Source organism: Aythya ferina (genome assembly GCF_964211825.1).
Source record: "Aythya ferina genome assembly, chromosome: Z".
In the NCBI taxonomy this organism is placed as follows: Eukaryota; Metazoa; Chordata; class Aves; order Anseriformes; family Anatidae; genus Aythya; species Aythya ferina.
This window is the reverse complement of record NC_140299.1, coordinates 26,817,978-26,835,610: the sequence shown is the minus strand read 5'-3', so window position 1 is coordinate 26,835,610 and position 17,633 is coordinate 26,817,978. Positions and strand designations below refer to the sequence as shown.

Genomic DNA, 17,633 nt, shown 5'->3' with positions numbered 1-17,633 from the left:
CTCTACTCACCTGTGGTGGGAAGTATCTTGAATGCTGTGTCCAGTGGTGGGACATGGACATACAGGAGAGAGTCCAGTGAAGGGCATGAAGAATGTGATGTTTGAGGAGGGGCTGCGAAAGCTAGGCCTTGAAATAAGAAGGCTTGGTGGATCTTACAACTGTCTGCAACCAGATAAAAGTACTATAACAGAGAAGCTGAAGAAGAGCGGAGAAGCCATTATCTATCATATTTGAGAAGCCTTGGAAGTCTGGTGAAGTTACCACTGCCTGCAAGAGGAGAAACAAAACCCCCATTTTTAAAAAGGGGAAAAAGGAAGACCAAAGAACCACAGGCCAGTCAGTCTCACCTCTGTGCCTGGCAAGATCGCAGAGCAGATCCTCCTGGAAACTATGCTAAGTCACATGGAAAATGAGATGATTGGCGACAGCCAACATGGCTTCACTAAGGACAGATCATGCCTGACAAACCTTCTATAATGGGGTTAAACATTGGTGGATAGGGGAAGAGTAACTGACATCATCTGCCTGGAGTTGTGCAAAGTATTTGGCACTGTCCCCCACAATGTCCTTGTCTCTAAATTGGAGAGGCATGGATTTGATGGATGTACCACTTGGTAGGTAAGGAATTGGCTGGATGGTCACACTCATAGGACTGTGGCCAATAGCTCAATGTCCAAGTGGAGAGAGTAACAAGTGGTGTTCCTCAGGGGTTGATATTGGGACCTGTGCTATTTAACATCTTTGTTGGTGACATGGACAGTGGGATTGAGTGCACCCCTCAGAGAGTTTGTTGATGACACTTTTTGCTGAAGCTGTGTGGTGCAGTTGACACACTGGAGGAAAAGGTTGGACCTGGACATGTTCCTAAAGATGGTCCTGGAAAGGCTCGAGAGTTGGGCCTGTGTGAACTTCATGAGGATAAACAAGGCCAAGTCCTACATCTGGGACGGGACAATCCCAAGCAAAAGTACGGGCTGTGCAGAGAGCAGCTCTGAGAGGAAGGACCTGGGGTTATTGGTTGATGAGAAGCTCATCATAGGCTGGCAATGTGCTATCACATCCCAGAAAGCCAGCTGTATCCTGGGCTACATCAAAAAAAGACATGGCCAGCAGGGTGGAGGAGGTGTTCTCTCCCTCTCTACTCTGCTCTCATGAGACCCCACATGGACTACTGCATTCAGGTCTGGGGCCCCCAGCACAAGGAGGTTATGGGTCTGTTGGAGAGAGTCCAGAGGGGATAGTAAAGGGGATCTACAAGGATAGTAAATGGGCTAGAGCACCTCTCCTATGAAAAAAAGCTGAGAGAGTTGGGTTTGTTCAGCCTAAAGAAGGTAAGGCTCTGGGGAGACCTTATAGTGACCTTCCAGTAAAGGAGACCTACAGGAAAGCTGGGGAGGGACTCTTTGTCAGGGAATGTTTTAATAGGACAAGGGGTAGAGGCTTTAAACTAAAAGAGTGTAGATTTAGATTAGATATAAGAAGAAAATTATTTGCTGTGAGAGTGGTGAGGCACTGCAACAGGTTTCCCAGAGAAGCTGTGGATGCCCCATCCCTGAAGTTCAAGGCCAGGCTGGATGGGGTTTTGGGCAACCTGGTCTGGTGGGAGGTGTCCCTGCCCATGGCAGGGGGAGTGGAACAGGGTGTCTCTTCCAACCCAAACAATTCTGTAATTCTATGAAGCTGAACTCTTGGAGATGCATGGGGATAGGACAGGAGGCAGCAGGCACAGGTTGGAACATGGAGAATTCCAATAAAATAAAAGGAAAAATTATATTACTGTGGGAATGGTCAAAAACTGGAGCAAGTCTCTCAGAGAGATTGTGAACTCTCAGTCCCTCGATACTTTAAAAGCTTGCTTGTACAAAGCTCTGAGTGACCCAATTTTGTTGACCAGAAGTTTGGACTAGATGGCTTCTGAAAATCCCTTCCAGACTAACTTATTCTACAACTTGTTGTCATTTATTTATGCATAAAGGAGCTATTTAAAGGGCTATTTAAAGGGCCTCTAACTGTTCATGTTTTCCTCTCTAGCTGAAAGTCTCCGTGTTGCTGTCACATACTCACAAGTGAGTGAATCAGAGGAAAGTCCTGAAGAATTAAATTTGAAGCATGAACTTAGTGCCAATGAAATCTTGGAATCTTCCCATGGTGGTAAGTAAAATTTGATGTTTCTATGTATTCGGATTGCTGAAATAATTGATACAGGATTGTTTTTTTGGAAAGCTGTCTCAGTCTATGGCAGAATCAACAGAAAAAAAATGTAACAAAAGTTGTCTTTGGACAAATGCTCCGATAGTGTAAACTGTCATATAACTTCATTAATGCAAACAGACTGTTTGCATCCACTGCATCTTTTCCTTATCGTATGTCTGTAATCAGCATTATTGAGTGTGATTTGTGTAATTTCATACATAATGTATACGTGATTTCTAGTCTTTGTTGCTCAGCTCCACAGCAAATGTATGTTGCAGTGTAGCCCATTTCCTGGGTACTAATTTTTGTCTGAAGGCCTGAAAGCCAGCTCATAAGTAGGATTGATATTGCAATAATTTCAGCTATAAAAAGTATAACATGATTTTCTTGCAACAGCAACAACAAAAATAAATAAAAAAAACACACACACACACAAAAATTAAGTCCTGTAAAAGCCATTGCTGCAGAGTATTTTTAGTGATACGGCTGTATTTATATCTTAGCTTTCATAATTTAAATACTACTGATTTTTTATGGTAGGAAAAACAGATTGTCCCAGCCATGCCATCCTGACTTTGAAACTTGTTTTTCCTCAGCCTAAAATTCTAGAGCATTAGGTATTTTCAGCATCCTGTGTGTAGCTGTGAAAAAAATGTGCCCTTTGTTTCTGCAGTCAGAATATGCTTTGATACAGCTTTCTCTTGCATCCTGTTGTGGTCTTATTTGTTAGATGCAGAAATGAAGGAAGTTGAAGAATCATCTGACGTCGACCTCAGTGAAGGCACATTTCCTGTTGATAAGGAAACGTCAGATGACAATGTAGAGTATAAGGTAGCGTAACTGATTTCTGTTCCTGTGTTGTGTTTATGACTGTGGGCACTGGGAATGTAACTGCTGTCCAAATGTTTAAAGGAAGTCTAAAGACTGTTCCAAAACCTAAAGCATGGGATAGGCACATTTTATCCAAGTCCAGATAATTCAATTTAATAGAGGTCACTGCAATTAATGATGAATTAAAAAAAAATCATTAAAAAAAATCATTTATTGACAGGCTTACAGATTGGTGGGTGTGATAGCAGCCACAATGCTTTTGTATGGGACACTTAAGACCCTGGTTCTCCACTGTCATCATTCAATACATCCACCTCTGTGGAGTTGATAGTATTCCCTCTACTCTCTCCTCCTATTCACAGGATGTTGAGTCTCCTGCAATGACAGAGACCTCAGCTAATGCAAGGAAGGCTTATGCGTTGGAAGAGCTTCATCCTCAGAACAAGCATATAAAATAGGATGGATTGTCTTACGCCAGCTTGCTTCAGAATTTTGAATTAGAACAAAATGGAGCAATTAAAAAATAGAAGTGAAGCAGCATATTTTTCAAAGTCCTGTAACTCTTCAGCGAATCCGGGGGAGGGGGGAAAAAAACAAACAAACAAACAACAACAACAAAAAACACAGAATGAAAAGTCAGTTCTGGGCAGAATTATAAATGGCAAATTTGTGGTAGCAGCAGGGAGTGTTACAGCAAGAGCAGTATGAATTCGTATGTGCAAATAAACTGAACTGTAATTGTGTAGACCTTAGATGGAGGGACAGAACCACAAAAGGAATAAAAGGGAGAGACAAGAACAGAAGATGCGTGCCACGAAAGGGAAAGCAAAGTTTGCTAGAAAAGTAGATGCTTAGCATTATGGTGATGTCTGCGTCAGATCAAAAAGAGGACTTGTGTGCCTGAAACCTTGGATGTTTTTTCTAGCTCTTTCTGTAAGACTCTTACTAAAACACTTGTTTCCCTTTAAACCTTACCTCATGTTCATGTTCATTAAACCTCACGTCATGTTCAGCTTTAGGTCATCTTGTCTACCAGAATGCTGTTTAGGAGAGTGGAAAGAAAAGTGTGTATGGAAAAAAATAGGGTAGGGACAATTCCAAGTGAGGGGTCACAGAAGTTAGATGAAATTAAATAAAATAATAAAAGGTACAGGGGCGTAGGTCTACCCTGTTAAAAGTTTCAGTAGTTTCACATGAAAAAAATGCCATTGGGGTTACAGAGAAGACAGAGACAGACTTTTCTCAGAGGCACGCAGCAACATGATGAGCATAAAAGGTTACAAATTGAAGCAAGGGAAATTCTGATTGTATATAAGAGGAAGAAAATCACCATGAAGAAGGTAATCAAGCAGGAACAGGTTGTACAGAGAGGCACTGGGGTCTCTGTCCTTGACGATTTCACAGAATCACAGAATCACAGAATTTTCTAGGTTGGAAGAGACCTCAAGGTCATCGAGTCCAACCTCCAACCTAGCGCTAACAGCCCTCCACTAAACCATATCCCTAAGCTCTACATCTAAACGTCTTTTGAAGACTTCCAAGGATGGTGACTCCACCACTTCCCTGGGCAGCCTGTTCCAGTGCCTCACAACCCTTTCAGTGAAGAAGATTTCGAGTATTTGACTGCAGAAGGCCCTGAACAACCTCACCTAACCCACTTAGAGGTTTTCCAGCAAGCCATCATAGTTCCTTATTCCAGTTTAGCCTACTATTTGGGCAACAGTCATGTCACATCTTACTGTGTCAGAATCAGATTCGCCAGGAGGTGGCAGAATGTGCAAACAGAACAGGAAAGGCAAGGGCTTTCTAAGGCAGAGTGTGCTCACCAGCCTGCCTTTAGATGCTGTGTGCAGTGCCTTGAGGTTGTGGAATGGCAGCACTGGTATCAGACCAGCTAGCCTGGGAAGAGAGCCAGAAAGCCAGACTGAAGGCGCCTAGCTCTGGGATTAGGTGCTGACCGAGCAGCAGGAGGAGTGTTGTGCGCTCCTCCTGGGATGCCAAGCGGGCACTAGTGGGAGGCAGTCTCCATCTCATCCCCCTGCTCCTGCATTGTAATTTTATCTCCAGCTCGCTGCCTGAGGACTGGCAGCCTGCACTGGGGTCTGAACATCTGCTGCTCGTCACTCTTAACAAAGGTGTAGAGTGGCAGGGAGATGGTGGTGGACAAGTAAAACAGCTGAATATGTTGGTTCAGACCTAACTAGACTTAAAGGACTTGTGCTGAAGCTGTAGTGGTGCAGCTACAATGCTATTGTTTCCCTGGGTAGCTTGACCACACCTTCCTTGGGCTCACTCCCTAGTCACAGAATCCCAGGATAGGTGATGTTAGCAGGCCTCTCTGGAGCTCATCTGGTCCAACCCCCTGCTCAAACAGGGACACCCACAGCAGGGTGCCCAGGACCATGCCCAGACTATGGCCAGTCCTCAAGTGGTGCTGCCTAGCTGCATTAAAGAGTCCACAGGCACTTGGGCTGTTCACAGGCTACCTCATAGCCATGCCAAAGCTAGCCAGGCCTTGAATCCCCCTGTAAACCTCCTTTGTTAAATTAAACAGGGCTTAAAAGAATGAAACAAAGTGTAGAGTTGATCCCACACCTCTGTTCAACGAATGGGCCCTCGTTCATACACTCACTCTTCCTCACCCCACCTGCATCTTCTTCTCTTCTCTCTTCATCCCTTCTTCACCCTCCTCTTCCTCCCTGTCTGCAGCTTGTGTTGGCAGCCCAGAGCAGGAGGGCCAAGCTCCTGTGTGTCTGCCCCAGTGCTACAGAGGCATCCCTGCTGTGTCCTCTGTGTCTTGCGGCAGGGCAAGTGGTTGGGTTCATGGCTGCAGTAGGAAGTGGAGGAGGTGAAGGTGTGGGGAGGAAAATACTGAAGGGAGATAATGAGGCAGAATGCAAGCTGTGGAGGAAATGCAGCAGCTGGTGCTCCTTTTTCCTAAACTTCATCTTCATTGTGAGTTCTGTTTTGGGGCCTGGCCTTTTTCGTCTTCATTTCCAGTTATTGCAGCGAAATGGAGCAGCTGCTGTGCTCTCTGTGATGGGAAATGAGGCTCAGTAGACAACTTAAGAGAATTACAGAAAGAACAAATATTCCCCAAGCCCTCCTCCACTTCTCTAAAAAAAAATTACAGAAATCATACAGGAAGTCTTTCCAGTGTAGCCTCAGGAGGGATTGTGTTTTATTTCTCCACTATTTCACCTTATCTTTCTCAGAGGAGCTGTTTTTCATGCAGAAAGGATTATGGGTGGCTTCACCCCATAAATTAAAAAAGCTTCCTAGGAAAAAGAGGATAGGGTGGAAAGTGCAAAGTGGCTGAGCCTCATCTGAAAGCAGCAAGCCTAGCTGCTGTGGATGGTTGTCACTATGCCAGTAGATTTCCAAAGGTACAGCAGGCACACAGCCCTAGCTCTGTGCCTCACTGCTCACTGAAGGCACTCGCCATAACCCACTAATGTAACTGCTGTCAGCTTCTTACTCTATTAATGCCTTGATTTCTGAAGAGTCTTGAGCTGTTTCATCCTACTAGAAGTAATCTAAACCCACTCTGCTGTATATGCAGAAGTCTGGTTACTGTATTTCAAAACTGTCAGGTAAACAAAGAGTGAATGGAAATGTCTCTTCTGTGTAGCATTAGTCACAAGAGGATTAAAATTGTGGATGAAATATTTTTGTTTTTACAGTTGTGCTTAGGATCTCTAGTGATTTCCACGGAAACTACAGTGTTGATGAATTATTAGTCTTCATAGATTATTGCTTCTGTCTTTTTTCACATACCCACGAGAGAGTTTGACTCAGCACTGCATATATTAGCAATATGAATGTCTCCACTAGTAAAAAAAATAAATAAATAAAAAATTACCTATATGATACAATTGTAAAATTAAGAACTACTTTTTAAAGCAACATGTGTTTATTTTAGGAAGGAAGTATGATTTTCCCAGGATCTACAGGGACAGAGGTGAGTTTATTTAAACCCTAGACAGAATATAGTAACTATTTAGTTAATAATGGACAAAGCTTTGAAAATCCTTCTCTTTTGTTTTCTAGATTGTACAAACAGTCCAGAATCTAACTCGTCTCTTGTACAGCATACAGGTGACTATTCCACTGTTAACTTTGTAGAGTAATTAGTCTTGGTAATTTACTTCTAAAGGTTTGTTTTCATCTCGCACTATTTTTAGACATTATGTCAGTGGATACTTATCTCTACTGACTGTTGCACAAGCTGTCATATGATATATTTTTATTTTACATCACTGATGTTTCTTTTAAGAACTGAATAATGCTTGCTTGGAGATTACTTCCCTCCCAAAAAGGTTGTATGTACAGTCAAAAGTCTAGGGAGGAAGTAAAATGATGGCTTGAGCTGAGCTGATTTCATTTCATGTACAGATTTTTGAAATTATACTTAAAAATGTTGAAAAAATGTAAGTATTTTGCTTAGAATATTCTGCTGGCAACTGCTAAAACACACCTCTGCCACTTAGGTGACCAGTTAACACACTGAAGATATTTCAACCTCCGTTGATTATTGTGCGTATGCTATAGGGTCTTAGTCTAAAGCTTTTGCCTCTTCCATGCCGTGTTTGAATATTTTAACTTCTTTTCACTCAGTTAGGTCCAATTGAAGATTAATTTTGAAATGTTTCATTTAACTTCTAAACTTTCTTGACATTAGCATGCTTCTTAACAATTCTGGAAACTTTAGGCTTAGAAATTAAGTGGATTGAAGCAAAGCAAAAGCAAAATAAAAGGCCTGTAAATCAGCTAAAATGTTGGAAAAAATGAAAAACAAATAGCTTAATACCAGTGGCAGTAAAGTAAAGGGATCATGCCTTATTGTCCAGACCATGAAAATTGCATAAGCTGTCAGTATAGGTGCAAAGAAACAAACAGAGCATACTGTCCTTGCCCTGTTTACAAATCACTGGAACTGACCCAGTACTGGGGGAAGAGCCAAAAAAAAAGCCAGAAAATTTAAAAAGTCTTTAGCTTTATGAAATGTGCAGTTGGGTGTGGATGGCATGGAGTAACGGGGCTGATGGAATTCTCTGGGAATATCTGCTCAAGTAGATTCCCATGTCAGTTCCTGAGGACAGGCAGTGCACTAAGTGCCTCAGTAGACCTAGGCCTTTCTTGCTTTCTTTTGTATTTGAATCCCAGCAATTTTTTTGTGCTACTGGAGGATGTCACAATCTTTAATGCAAACAATGTCACAACATCCTTGTAAGGGATGCCCTGTTGTGTTCTTGGTTGTAAAAGAAGCTACTGAAACATCAAAACTGAAATAATGACTATATGGCAGATTTCAGCTGGCACAGGTATCTTGGTCTTCTGCATGTAGAAGTAAGGTCCTGATGACCTGACTCTGTTGGCAGGTGCCTGTAGGTCTAATGTTGATAGGACTGAGCTGTTGCAGGTTAGCAAGGTGACCCTTAGGTCCTGAATGAGATGCACTGGAAATCGTACGTTTTTCTCTGCCTAAGCCACATCTGTATTAGGAATACATTGTCAAGTGCAGCTTTCCCTAGACTGATGCTTTAATGCCCTCTTAAACCATGAAAGATTATTTTTCCTATGTGTCTTAACATCATCTGACAGAACAGAACCCCAGCTGTAACATAAACGTTGTATATAGTAACACCAAGTGCAAACCGTAAGCCTCATTAAAAGTGCTTGAAATGGTTGAGTGCTTTTAGAAACATTTCTTGGTATAGGCGTGAACATGGAGTTCTTTGCTTGCATGAGGAGTAACCTCCCCAGAAGCATTTAGCACTGATATTAAGGGAGGATGGAGCATTTTTATAAAATGCTGAAGTACAGAAATGGATTAATGTTAATATTTAAACATTTGTGTCTGATTTTGTTGTGGTGTCTAGGCAGCATTAAATATCCAGGACAGCCACAAAGAACTCTACAGGTTACTTCTGCAAGAGAATGAGAAGACGGGCCGGGGGCATGGTTCCTGGCTCACCCTCCTCATGGAACAAGAGAAATGTCGGAGCTCAGAAAAACAAAGGGAGGAGCTGGCAAACATAGACAAACTCAAGCAGCAGTTCCAGCAGGAGCAGCAGCGCTGGCTGCGTGAATGCGAGCAGCGGGAGCGGGAGCAGGAGCAGATGGAGAGCTTGCTGGAGCAGCGGGAGCGGGCCTGTGTCTGCCAGGAGGAGCTGCTGGAGAGGAGCCGGCAGGAGCTGGCGCTGCAGCTGCAGGAGTACCAGCAGAGCCTGGAGAGGCTGCGGGAGGGCCAGAAAATGGTGGACAGAGAGAGAGACAGAGTGAAAATGCAGAAGAAGCTCCTCTGGCGCTGGAAGCAAGGTAGTCAAAGCAGCCTGCTTTCAGCTACAGGGAGCTATGAGGTACGTGTTTCCATGCCATAATGACATCCCCAGCTGCAGAGCTGTAGAGATGTTCCTCGATGAATGGACCACCATTCATCGGTGTCCGCTGCTTGGTAATATCCAAGGGCTTTCTTTTAATGTTGGAGCCCTGTGGAAGCCACACTTCGGGTATTACATTGAGGAGATGGGAACTAGAAGTGTGAGAATTGTGTTTTATTCTACTTTACTGCTGTGGTAGCCACCTTCTGGCAAGATACACTCTGCCTCTTGCTTCTTGTAGAAAAGCTAAATTGTAATGCTTGAGGCATGCAGCACTGTCAGTGAAGGGTCAGCCACCCTCCTTGTTCCTGGACGGCAGCACTGTCTCCAGCAAGGAACAAAGGCTCCTCCAGGAGCAGGCCTGATTCCCACGATGTTCTATCGGGCCTTGCACTGTCCATCTTGCTTCTCTGAAACAAGCAACTCCTGAGTGAATGAGGTCGGTGTGTGGCTCTGGCCTCAACAGTATAATTGGTTATACTGTTGGTCATTATTAGATGGTCATTATTAGGTGATGCTCTTTAAAGCAGCTCTGATGCTGCTTAAGTGCTAGTATCAAAAATGGTTAAATTCTTCTTGAAGTTGAGGGTGCAGGAAAAGAAGCTGGCTTTGCACTCAGCTTTTGGGTGTTAACCTGCCAGGTGTGCCCTGGCTGCCCAGTCCCTCCACCAGTGAGCAAAGTTTTGGTTTCCATGGCTGTTCCCTAAAGCACCTGTAAATCAAAACAAATCACATGGATTCAAAGCCCACTGACCCAAACAGCTTTCTTCCCCTCAGGTTTTCATTTTCACAAGAAAAAATGTAGAGCCGTTCTTCAGGCCATCACCTCCCTAGCTCTTCAGCTGGCAGCTGACCCATAACAGGCAGTGACCATTCAGTGTCTAAGCCTGAGCCTGAATGAGGAGATGAAGGATTGGCCTCTGACCTCTTCCTTTTCATCCATCTTTTGTCAGCATGGTGTGAACACAACTTATCCCTATATGCTTGCCCAGCCCAAACAATGAAGGCAGTGTGTATTAGTACAGATTGTGGTAAAAGTTTGACTTATTTGGCAATGCTTAAGAAGTGGATGATAAAACAAAAGCTGAACTTGCCCATCAGCTCTAATTAATGAGACTTTTGAAGTCTTCTGAGGAGAGGAAGTTGAAGGATGACAGTTGGATTCAGGGATGTCCAGGGTGCCACAGACAGAGGCAAAATAATGAAATCCTGAGTGTCAAAGAGCCACAGGTTTTAAGTAATTCTTAACCTACTATTTAATGTGTAAAGCCATTTCACTTGTGTTTTTATTTCAAGTAAAATATATGACCTGAATGTACTCCAGTCCTTGGGCTTGTCTCTGTCCTGCATTTTCCAATGCCACACACTGCAGCAGCAGCAGAACCAGGACTGGGCATTTACCAGCCAGCCTTTCCTCCCAGACCATTATTTTTGCCATCACTCTGAGCCTAGCTATTTTTGGATGGCCAGACGTCACAGCTAATTCTACTGCTACTCCTTCTGTTGGTGCACCCAGTCTTGATAACACGCCTGCGGGTTGTTGCAGGCTGCAGGTAATGCATTTGGATCTCCCAGGAGCCGCATGTACTTGCTGAACACCATCTGCAGTCTCCAGTAGGGCGGTTGCAGTCCTCGTCTCTATGGTTACACCATGTGAAATGGTACCTTATTTAGCCATGGAGCAAAATATTAACTCCCTAAAAGAAGTCAGCTAACCTTGGTACATCTCAGGTACGGGGTCTTTGTGTTTCGCTATTTTGCAGTTATTACTGATTCTTTCTGTGTTTTGGGAGTAGCCAAAGCAAAATATACTCAATTACTGATGTATATTCCTGTACGTGTGGCCAATTTAGCATTTTCTGATGTTAGCTTCTGCGAAACTAAGGGACTGTGTGGTATGAATCCTCATTCTGTCCAGCATTTAACTTAAGGTACCCTGGTATAAGGGTTCTTCTGTGCTGGACAAAATTGAAAATGCTGTTATTTATTTATTTGTTTGTTTGTTTGTTTGTTTGTTTGTTTTGTTTTGTTTTGTTTTCCTTTTGCAGATAATGGGACATAATCAGTCGGATCGCTTTCTTCGTGAACATTCATTCTACTTAAATGACACTGTAGTATGTGTGTCTCTAAGCAGCCTCAACAGATCAGATTCTTCTCTTGTCTATAAAGATGGTGTGTATGGGTTGAACATCTCAAACTCTGATATAGCACGGACTGTTGAAAATCAGGTGGACCTCAGAACAAACACTTCTTGTCAGCCAGCGTTGACCAATGAACTGTGCAAATCCACTGGCCCTTCCCAGCAGATGCCTTTCTCCTGCAAAAACAACAAGGATGCCTTTAATAATGGTAATTAGCACTTTATTTAGTTAACAAGTAGTATGGGCAGTTTGCCACCTCTCAGGATGAATAGTCCTAGGGAGGAAAGCAGCTTGGTAGTGGCATAAGCAATCGAGTTTGCTAAAACAGTTGCATGCCATTTTGCAATATTGTTGAGGGTAGATGAGAAAATGAGCAGCATAGAACACAAATACAGAAATCTTTTGCAAAAAAAAAATATATCCTTCTCTGTGTCTGTGTAGAGCTATTCAGTGTGTTGGTCTCTGCAAATCATTTCCTCATGGTTTTTTGGCTATTTTTTCAGGAGGACTGAAGTTCGTCTTAGTGGTTTAGCAGCTGTTTTAGGACACAGCTACACTTCTAGATGATTTCTGGTTAGAACAGCTTTTATTTTACTATATTGAAATGGGAGTCTCTGATCAAAGACCTTCCTTTTTCCTTCACTGGGAATGAACTGAAAATATCTTGTAAGGCTCATGGTAGTTGCAGAAAGAAAATTACATCACTTTTAAGGGATAATATAATCTTTAACAATAAGCAGCCATGTGATTTAAAAGTAACTTTTACTGCATTACCTTTCCTTACTTATATATTTTGCCAGAACTCCACAAGACTGGTTAATTGCATGGTAGTTACTAACTGTTGCTACCAAAATGAGTGGAAAAATGGCACCTATCTGAGCATTGCATTGCATTGAAAATTCCCTGAGTGGCTTAAAGCCATGCTAATGAGAAACACTAAACTATCTGTTTTTAGTTTCTCCTGTTTCACAGTGCTAGTTTTGATCTTTTGTGGTATCTTTGTTCGTTATAGTGAGAGTTGCAGAACGGCTTTTAAAAACACATCTAGGAATCATAGGGGACAATGGTGCACTTTTGGTGTAACAGACTAAATGATCTGTCGGGGCTTTCCTTGCACAGTCATGAGATCCAGGTGGCACATGACAAGTCAGCACTGCAGCAGCACACAAGCCACCCTCTTTCTGCAGCTGGCAGTGCAGGATGTCTTCAGTCCCCATGCCTGCTGCATGCAGCTCAGGTCACAGCAAGACCAGTGGGCAGCAGAACTAGGTAGGATCAGAAGGTTAAATCGTATATGGGTACAATTTATTATTATTATTTTTTTAGTATTCTTAGGTCAAATCTCGAAGTTGTTCAAACGGAAAAGTCCTTGGTTAAGGAAGTTGTTACTTAGGACTCCTTGTAATGTGTTAATCAGGCATGTGCTATACAGCCTTAGTATAACAACATTGTCCTGAGTACACAGATTGCTAAAAAAAAAAAAAAAAAACCAACATTTTATATTCAAAGGTATGGCTGACTATTCTCATCACCACAATCAGCAAACCAAGCTGATTAGCAAAAGAGATTAATATTTCTAAAAATGCCTAAATAATTAGCCTGGTGAAACTTGTTCTAGTTTGACTGAAGCTGTCATTTTAGTAATAGGTTAGCTAAGCTAGTGCAAAGTTGAAAAGGAACACATACGTGGGTTTAAACCTTTCAAAAGTGGATTAGCTTGCACTGGCAAATGTTCAGATGCAAGCTAACCAGGATACTCTAAATTAAGCCCACATGAGAGCGTCTGGTTTAATTAAACTGGCTTGCACCAGTGTAATTGCACTGATTCTAAGATAAGCTGGTGGAGCTTCTCTGTGTAAAGATGCCCTTCACCTACAATGGGCTGACAGTAGGCCAGCGTGGTGTTCAGCTGCTGTCACGGCATCTCATGCAGACATCCTGATCTTGCTGTGGAAACAGGGCACCAGTACAGCCCCAGCCGCCTGGGACCAGCAGTAGCTACAAAACCTGCCCAAGAGGGAAAGCAGTAGGTTAGCTGAAATCTCTCTGCTGACGCCAAGGCTGTAAAAACTGGAGCTAATGCCTTGATTAAGTCACAAAGCACTGTTGGCAAGGCAGTGCAGCAAATCCTTGTGGCATCCTGGTGGTGCAGATGGTGTTGTGAAGCTCTCGGCATGCTGGTAGAGCAGGCAGGGAGGGAGCCTCCCCCCAGAGGGATGTGCCATCATATTCCGTAGTCACATTTGTGACTCAGAGGGTGACAAGTATTTTATTCTCTGATCATGCAGTGCATGAGTTTGTATGATTTGGGCTTGCTTCTGTCATGCATTAGGAGCCACCGTACAGGGAGCAGGGAATGAGAAGAACGCTGAGCATCCCCCTGAAAGACAGATGGCATCCGTAGCCCCAGCAAATGGCCCCCCACATCAAAATTAAGTGAATCACTCATTCCTAAGCAACGAGAATCAAGTTGAATAGTACGAACATTTCATAACTAAAAAGCAAATTCCTTTCTGTTGTTTTTTGGCCATGCTTTTTCCCCAGAGAGTTTAGAAGTTTAAGAAGTGCCTTGTGCCTCTTTTTCCTGACTCCTCTGCAAGATAAAGTCAGTTTTGACTGCTGTGAAAGAAAACCAGCAAGGATACAATGAAAGAAGCACTAGAAAGAATTTGAAAGTTAGCTGAAACTTTTCATATTTTTATACTGATGAAATGTCATGACATTTTTCTGTATTCTTCAACCAGCTTTCTATATAAAGACTTATAATCATCTTTCCAAAAGCAGTCCTAAATAGTAAGTTAAAAAAGAATTAAGGAAAAAAAATACTGAGTATGCTTTACTGGGAATTGCCACGTAGCAGCTACATACATAGCCAGATCTTGCGTATATTAAGTTTGTGTGCCCAGTACACAAAAAGAACTTGTTGGTTTTGAATAATTTTCATAGAATTATTAGGCATCCTGTAAGAAGTCTGGTCTGTCAAAAAAAATAAATTATTTAATGAGAAATACCACCTGAACATGTTGTCAAGGAGTTAGTCATGCTGCATTATACTGTAAGTTAAATACTGTGCAGTTTAGCTTCATAAATGTACCTAAATGGAAGTAGCTACATTCCTCCAGTGCATAGTTTTCCATTCATATTTTCTAAGGTAAGACATATGTCTCTTCACATTGCTAACATCATGATTATATATCATTGTTTTATGTGTATGGGAGGGAACTTTACTAAAGACCTTGGGGCAAGTTCCCACAAAGCTGAAACTGGCACGAGTACACTCACTAGAAAAGAAAGGTGTGTCAGTCAACAGGAGGAAAATATGATTGAAAGAAAAACGTGTTAATGCTTTACACTAATGGTTATGAAATTATCTGCATGAAAGAAGACAAGTACTTTGGCTAATTAGGAATCAGGGGAAGTATAGGTTTTGTGTCAGACTAGACTGAGAATTGAATAAATTACATCTTGCATTTAATTGACATGTCGGGTTGACTACCTGGAGCAATGCCTAAGGATCTACCTATGGATTCACCTCTTTGATTTCAGAAATCAATGCAATTTTAATTCTTTTAAGCTTTGAAGTGAACAACATTGCAGTACCTAGTACTGCTTTTTATTTTTTCACATTTTATTTATTTACTTATTTATTATTCATAAGTCATACCTACAAGAATAGAGTTGAAAAGTGGAACATCTGGAAAACTGCACTGAAACTTGATTATGGATGATTTTTCCCAAACATTTGCAGTGTTAGCATGAAGGATCTTTATACATGGTGTAGTGAAAAATGCGGTTTAAATCTTAATGGGGAACATAGAAAACACTATGATTTCCATAAACATCCAAATTAAAAAAAAAAAAAAAGGGGAGAAAAAAAATAGGGCTATATTTGAATAAAACGTTTTTAATTTTTTGAGAGACAGTAATTTGTACATATATGCATACAAGCAAATGAGATAGTTTGATTTTGGCAAAACGATCCATTTACAGTGGTTTTCATCAAAGAAAGTGGTTTCTAGAGTTGTAAAATATTTAATTCACTATAGAAAAAGCAAAACCACAAACCAATCACAGAAACAACATTTAGTGTCCTGTAACTTCATTTGTTTTCTTTATCCTTCATAAGAAATTATTTTCCTGTTCCTAAAGGCAGATTGTGCTAGAGGTGATTGCTGTGTTGGGCCTGTTCTTAAAATTGAGAATGAGATTCATTTGTTTTATTTTCCCATTGATAATATCTGCTATGAGGTTTAGAATGACACATTGTTTTTTGGCTACCTTAACATTGTTTATGGCCTAATGGCATTGTATAGAAGTATCTGCATATGTTTACATCAGGGAAGATGAGAATGGTGCTGCATGGGCCTGGCTCTTCACTCATTGCATAAGGCAAATCTGTTGATGTCAGTACAGTTATACAATGTAAAACTGAAGCAAATGTGATAAAAATCACATTAAATATGTTTTGTACTACAGTGCTAAAAGTCATCTGAAAACATACATGCTGTTTCCCCATGGTTCCAAGTCAGCACAGGATTTTGGCAAGGGCTGGAGCTCGGTAACTCAGGGCAGACACCGCTGCCAGCACTAGGGGTGGTTAATGGGATATTTAGGACTTTGTTGAATAAGATGGCTTTCATCAGTGGGAACTTGTTAAATAATGACTTACTCTAACAAAAAAGGTCATCACAGTTCTGTATATATGACCATTGTCAGTTAATTTCTTTAATGGTACTGCTGTGTGAGCTCCTTTTGAGTACATTTGACCCACTCATCCTCTGAACTGAAATGTAATTGTACCTTGCACAGTACACGCTTTACTGGTCCCCAGTTTAAACATCATCCTTTGTAGCCAACAGCAAACCAGTCCCGTATCACCTGTAGAATGGTACGGAAGGATGCTGTTCTGCCTATTTTGAGTTTTATTTTTCTGTTGTGCTTCACAACATTTCTAACAGTGATTTTTTAAAAATTGTTTGCTTTGCATGGAATGTGAATTCTTTCCATTCTTTTACTTAAGAAGTGGAAATGGTGGAAATCTCTTAAAAGCAGAAGATACCTGACTATGGAGCTCCAGGATTGTCAGGGAGCCTCTTGTGCAGATGTGATATGTTGAGCTACTTTAAATTTGCTGTCTCTTTTAATTGAGTAGATGTCAAATTAGGAACATCCATTTAATTCTAAATTTAATAGTGCCCTTTGTATCCTGGTTATTCGTTCTGCTTTTAGCATGGGTGGCTGCATAGGTAAGCAGACAACCTGTTCAGTGCCCAACATAAGTTATTATGAGAATAAATTGAAACGGGAAGATATAAGAATATGTAACTGAATATCACCATCCATTGCTCCTGGGTTCAAAATTACATCAATTTAATAGAACAACTTGCTGTAACTGATAGCAGCAATTTTGTCTCCTCTTCGTATCACAGAACACTGAGTTTTGTGCTCTGCCATAAGACATCAGTGTCTGTGGGATACTTGGTGGAAGTGAATCACAGGGGAAGTATTTTTTCCTCTTGGGAATAACACTGCCATTTGTTTAAAGCAGATGGCAAAAGGGATTAAATCACATGGCGGTGTGATACCAAAGCAAAAAATATGTCGTTATATGTCATCCGCAATTAGTATATTTCAAGTAACATTTGCTTTTCAGCTCTGCAATGTTAGGGTTTTGTTCTTCTGTTACTAATTTTCTCTTCTCAAAATACTTCTTATTTCTGAACGTAACCACAGTAGATTCAGTGGTATTGCATAACCTCTTAATTAAGGCAGTTAATGATGTACTGTTTTTGTTTTGTACGCTCATGTAAGTACAGAATTTCCTGTCCAATGCCTGTCTGATTTTATTCTTTCTAATATCTTCCCACTGAGAGCTCATTCATTAGGAGGGAAGTGTAAAATAGTGCCATGTCTTCAAAGTTATGAATGGAATGTAAAGATTGTCCATCCTCTCTTTTGGGGTACTGCTGGAATTGGTATAAATGTGCACATTGCACTGAGAGGTGCCTTGCCTGCAGACTTCATAAGCAACAGAATGATGGCCAAATCTTTCTCAGCTTGCTTGTACTTATGATTCCAGCAATT

At 41.5% G+C, this 17,633-nt stretch overlaps 1 protein-coding gene across 7 annotated transcripts in view; it reads left to right on the top strand.

The window, feature by feature from the left end:
• The window catches only part of ARHGEF28 (Rho guanine nucleotide exchange factor 28), a 130,080-nt gene that overhangs the window by 101,114 nt on the left and 11,333 nt on the right, over positions 1-17,633 (top strand). For 6 of the 7 annotated variants that reach the window (XM_084503448.1, XM_084503447.1, XM_084503444.1 and 3 more), the window contains 6 exons: positions 2,033-2,152; positions 2,925-3,025; positions 6,948-6,986; positions 7,076-7,123; positions 8,908-9,387; positions 11,457-11,757. In XM_084503448.1, coding sequence (XP_084359574.1) covers positions 2,033-2,152; positions 2,925-3,025; positions 6,948-6,986; positions 7,076-7,123; positions 8,908-9,387; positions 11,457-11,757 — 1,089 coding nt within the window. Of the gene's footprint in view, positions 1-2,032; positions 2,153-2,924; positions 3,026-3,387; positions 3,695-6,947; positions 6,987-7,075; positions 7,124-8,907; positions 9,388-11,456; positions 11,758-17,633 lie in introns of those variants that run through there. The other variant, XM_084503449.1, reaches the window with a different exon arrangement.